This window comes from Coturnix japonica, chromosome 22, assembly GCF_001577835.2.
Source record: "Coturnix japonica isolate 7356 chromosome 22, Coturnix japonica 2.1, whole genome shotgun sequence".
Lineage (NCBI taxonomy): Eukaryota > Metazoa > Chordata > Aves > Galliformes > Phasianidae > Coturnix > Coturnix japonica.
In genome coordinates, this window is record NC_029537.1 from 2575116 (window position 1) to 2580432 (window position 5317).

Genomic DNA, 5317 nt, shown 5'->3' on the forward strand with positions numbered 1-5317 from the left:
CCAGGACACAACCCTATTGGAGGAAATGCCTCAATGCCCCCCTCCCACAGCCCCTTATCCCCATGGCCCATCCCAGCCCCCACCTGCTGCGACTCACCCCTATACACCCCATCCCACCAGCCCCATATCGCCACCTCCCATGGACCCCTGCCATCGGCACCGATTTCCCCAGACCTAACCCCACCCAGCCCCTATCCCCTGGACTGCCATCTATAGGCCCCCACCCATCGGGACTCTCAATGGACCCCACCCCAGCCCCCTCACATCCATGGCATACATCCCTTACCCCTCACAGCCCACTATCCCCCTGGCCTCCACCCTGTCTGACAGACCCACCCATATTAATCACCCCTCCCCACGGACCCAACCCATCGGGCAAATCCCCTCATGCCCCCATCCACAGCCCCACTCCCCATGGACCCCTCCATGACCACATCGCTCACGCACCCCCACCACAGCCCCCATCCTTTCTATGGGCCCCACAGACCCCCAACCCCTGTCTGCAGCACACCCTATTACAACCTCTCCCAGGACCCCATCCACCAGCCCACCCCACAGCCCCCCATCCTACCCATAGACCCCATTCCCATGGCCCCATCCACCAGCCCCATATCCCCAGCCCCCACCCCTGTCTGCAGACCCCACCCTTAATACACCCCTATCACCCTTACACCCTTATTTACACCCCTAATACATACACCCTTATACACCTATCATACACCCTGACCACCCCTAATACACCCTATAGTACACCCCTACTAACCCCATACATACACCCCTATACACCCTATACAGCCTATACCCTACACCCTATCACACCCCTATAACCCCTATCTACACCCCTGATCACCACACCCTATACATACACCCCATATACTACCCACTATAACACCCCTTACACCCCTATACATACACCGCCTATACCCTATACCATACATTATAACTACACCCCTATACATCCCCCTATACATCCCCCTATACATACACCCCTATACACCCCTATACACCCCTATACATACACCCCTATACACCCCTATACACCCCTATACACCCTATACACCCCTATATAACCCCATACACCCCCATAACACCCTATAACCCCATACACCCCTATACACCCCCATACACCCCTATACACCCCTATACATACACCCCTATACACCCCTATACATACACCCCTATACATACACCCCTACGACAGCGCCATGACACCCCTATACACCCCATTGACTTACACCCGTATACACCCTATACACCCCGTACCACCCCTATACACCCCTATACAACACCCATATACATACACCCCTCTACACCCCTCTACACCCTCTACCCCCTATACAACAACCCCTATTAATCACCCCTATACATATACACCCCATACACCCCATACACCCCATATACATACACCCCTATAACCCTATACACCCCATACACCCTATCATTACACCGTCTATACACTATCACACCCCGATTACCACCCCTATACACCCGCCAGACCCGCCCATACTGACCCCCGTTCCCCCAGCGCTGTGTGAGCTGTGGCAGCAGCTGCACCACGTGTGCGCCAGGTTCAGCATCACGACGCGCTGCCACTGCGGGGACGGGGGCAACGGGGGGGGAAACCGGGGGAGGGGAGAAAAGGTAGAGAAAGAGAAACCCCACCCATCTGGGGTCGGACATAATGACCTTAAGACATTGAGGGTGGGGTTGGGGTGGGGGATAACATGGTTGGGTTGGGGTTAGGTTAGGTTAGGTATCGGGTTGGGGGATAACATGGTTGGTTGGTGTTGGGTTGGTGTTGGGTTTAGGCTTGGGGTTGGTGGGATGCCACGGTTTAGGGTTAGGTTGTTAGAGGTTTGGGGTTATGGCTGGGGTAACATAGGTTGGGGTGGGGGTATAGGTTGGGGTTAGGGTTGGGATACATGGTTTAGGGTTGGGTTAGGGTTAAGGGTTGGCTTAGTCGTTGGGGTTTGGTGTTAGAGTTTAGGGGGGTTGAGGGTTAGGGTTGGAGAACATGGGTTGGGTTGGGATTGGGTTGGGGCTTTATGGTTGGGGTTGGTGTTAGGGTGGGCGTTGATGCGTTGGAGTTTGGGTTACTGGCTTGGGCGTTTATAGGTTGGGTCTGGGGTTTGGTTGCGGGTTGGGGTTGGGTTTGGGGTTGGATGGTTGGGGGTTTATGGTTGGGTTGGGCGTTTCGGTTGGGTTGCGTTTGGCGGTTTGGGATTAGGGTTAAGGGTTAGGGTTAGTGTTAGGGTTAGGGTTGGGATTGGGGTTGGGGTTATGGTTGGGGTTAGGGTTGGGTTTGGGGTTAGGGTTGGGTTAGGGTTAGGGTTAGGGTTAGGGTTAGGATTGGGGTTGGGGTTGGGGTTAGGGTTGGTGATAACATGGTTAAGGTTAGGGTTAGTGTTAGAATTAGGGTTAGGGTTGGGTTTAGGGTTAGGGTTGGGGTTAGGATTGGGGTTAGGGTTAGGATTGGGGTTGGGATTGGGGTTGGGGTTATGGTTGGGGTTGGGTTTGGGGTTAGGGTTAGGGTTAGGGTTAGTGTTAGGGTTGGGGTTGGGGTTGGGGTTAAGGTTAGGGTTGGGGTTGGGATTGGGGTTGGGGTTGGGGTTGGGATTGCAGTTAGGGTTAGGGTTGGGGTTAGGGTTGGGGATAACAGGGTTGGGGTTGGGGTTAGATTTAGGGTTGGGGTTTAGGTTGGAGTTATAGGGTTGGGGTTGGAGTTATAGGGTTGGGGTTGGGGTTGGGTATAACATGGTTGGGATTAGGGTTGGGTTGGGATTAGGGTTGGGTTGGGATTAGGGTTGGGTTGGGATTAGGGTTGGGTTGGGATTAGGGTTGGATTGGGATTAGGGTTGGGATGGGATTAGGGTTGGGATTAGGGTTGGGATTGAGGTTGGCGTTAGGGTTAGGGTTGGGGTTATGGTTGGGTTTGGGGTTGGGTTTGGGGTTAGGGTTAAGGGTTAGGTTTAGTGTTAGAGTTGGGGTTGGGGTTAGGGTTAGTGTTAGTGTTAGGGTTGGGTTTAGGGTTGGGGTTGGGGTTGGAGTTAGGGTTGGTGTTGGGGATAACATGGTTGGGGTTATGGTTGGGGATGGGGTTAGGGTTAGGGGTTAGGATTAGGGTTGGGGTTAGGGTTGGGGTTGGGGTTAGGGTTGGGGATAACATGGTTGGGGTTGGGGTTAGGGTTAGGATTAGGGTTTGGGTTGGGGATAACATGGTTGGGGTTGGGGTTAGGGTTGGGTTTAGGGTTGGGTTGGGATTAGGGTTGGGGTTGGGGTTAGGGTTAGGGTTGGGTTTAGGGTTGGGGTTAGGGTTGGGGATAACATGGTTGGGGTTGGGGTTAGGGTTGGGGTTGAGGTTGGCGTTATGGTTAGGGTTGGGGTTGGGATTAGGGTTGGGGTTAAGGGTTAGGTTTGGTGTTAGGGTTGGGGTTGGGTTTAGGGTTGGGGTTATGGTTGGGGTTATGGTTGGGTTTGGGGTTATGGTTGGGGTTGGGGTTGGGTTTGGGATTAGGGTTAAGGGTTAGGTTTAGTGTTAGGGTTGGGGTTGGGGTTGGGGATAACATGGTTGGGGTTAGGGTTAGTGTTAGGATTAGGGTTAGGGTTGGGTTTAGGGTTAGGGTTGGGGTTGGGGTTGGGGTTGGGTTATGGTTGGGGTTGGGGTTAGGATTAAGGGTTAGGTTTAGTGTTAGGGTTGGGGTTGGGGTTAGTGTTAGTTTTAGGGTTGGGTTTAGGGTTGGGGTTGGGGTTAGGGTTAGGATTGAGTGTTAGGTATGGGGTTGGGTTTGGGGTTGGGTTTAGGGTTAGTGTTAGGGTTGGGGTTATGGTTAGGGTTAGGGTTGGGGTTAAGGGTTAGGGTTAGGGTTGGGGTTATGGTTGGGGTTAGGGTTGGGGTTATGGTTGGGGTTAGGTTTGGGGTTTGGTTTAGGGTTGGGGTTGGGATTCAGGTTAGGGTTAGGGTTAAGGGTTAGGTTTATGGTTGGAATTAGTGTTAGAGTTGGGGTTGGGATTAGGGTTGGGATTAGGGTTGGGTTGGGATTAGGGTTGGGTTGGGATTAGGGTTGGATTGGGATTGGGGATAACATGGTTGGGGTTATGGTTTGGTTTGGGGTTAGTGATCTCGGTTCTGCCGTTCAGCTGGTGTCACTGGGGTTTTATAGGGGTTGGGGTTGGGTTTAGGATTGGGGTTAGGGTTGGGTTTGGGGTTAGTGTTAGGATTGGGGTTATGGTTGGTGTTGGGGTTAGGGTTGGGATTGGGGATAACATGGTTGGGTTTAGGGTTAGGTTTAGGGTTGGGTTTAGGGTTGGGGTTATGGTTGGGTTTGGGGTTGGGGTTAGGGTTGGAGTTGGGGTTGGGATTCGGGTTAGGGTTAGTGTTAGGGTTGGGGTTGGGATTAGGGTTGGGGTTAGGATTGGTGTTGGTGTTAGGGTTGGATTTGGGGTTATGGTTGGGGTTAATGTTGGGGTTAGGGTCCCTGTTGGGGGTTGGGGTTAGGGTTGGGTTGGGGTTAAGGTTAGGATTGGGGTTGGGGATAACGTGGTTAGGGTTATGGTTTGGTTTGGGGTTAGTGATCTCGGTTCTGCCGTTCAGCTGGTGTCACTGGGGTTTTATAGGGTCAGATGGACGCCTCGGACCCCCCCGACCCCCCCGACCCCAACATGGATCTGCTCCCGGCCGTGCCCATTACACTCGGTAGGGCTGGCTGCGTGCTGGGGGGGGGGGCTGCGTTCTGTGCTGATAGCGCCGCGCTGACCCCTCCCCCTATTCACCCCCATTGTCCGCAGCCGATCGCAGTGAGGGGGGGTCCCCGGTGCCGCCCCCCCCCCCAAAAGGTTCGGTCCATTCGGGGTCGCTCTGTGCCCTGTTGGCTTCCACCGCCGTCCGGCTGTGCCCGGGCCGCCCCTCGCCCCGTATGGCCTTCGCCCCCGTCGCCCCCGACCCGCACAGCGTGAGTGCTCACAGGGGCGGGGGTCTTATGGGGGGGGGCTTTGGGGTGGGGGTCGTGGGGTGACCCTCATTGCCCCCCCCCCAGGACAGCCGTGTCCCCGCCATCCTGGAGCGCATCATCGCCCGGGTTGTGGAGCGGAAGATCCAGGAGCGGGACGGGGGAACGGCCGGACCCTGCGCCCCCCCCCCCGGGACCCCCCCCACGCACCAGCTCCTCGCGCCGGGGGGGCAACTGTGGCTGCACGACCCCCCCCACGCCAACAGCTACGGGCTGTTCCGGCAGCACTGGAGGCAGGGACAGGTGAGACCCCCCCCCATGGAAACCATCCCGTCCCCATCCCATGGAAACCCCTCCCACCCCCAGCCCAT

General features: G+C 55.7%; 1 protein-coding gene across 1 annotated transcript in view; it reads left to right on the forward strand.

Annotated features, from left to right (window-relative positions):
- The first annotated feature begins 4532 nt into the window (after positions 1 to 4532).
- Positions 4533 to 5317, forward strand: part of LOC107323732 (lysine-specific demethylase hairless-like) — a 2602-nt gene continuing 1817 nt past the window's right edge. Inside the window, exons 1-3 of the mRNA XM_032448856.1 lie at positions 4533 to 4693; positions 4786 to 4949; positions 5034 to 5249. Of these exons, the coding sequence (XP_032304747.1) occupies positions 4621 to 4693; positions 4786 to 4949; positions 5034 to 5249 (453 nt within the window). The 5' untranslated portion in view covers positions 4533 to 4620. The remainder of the gene's footprint in view (positions 4694 to 4785; positions 4950 to 5033; positions 5250 to 5317) is intronic.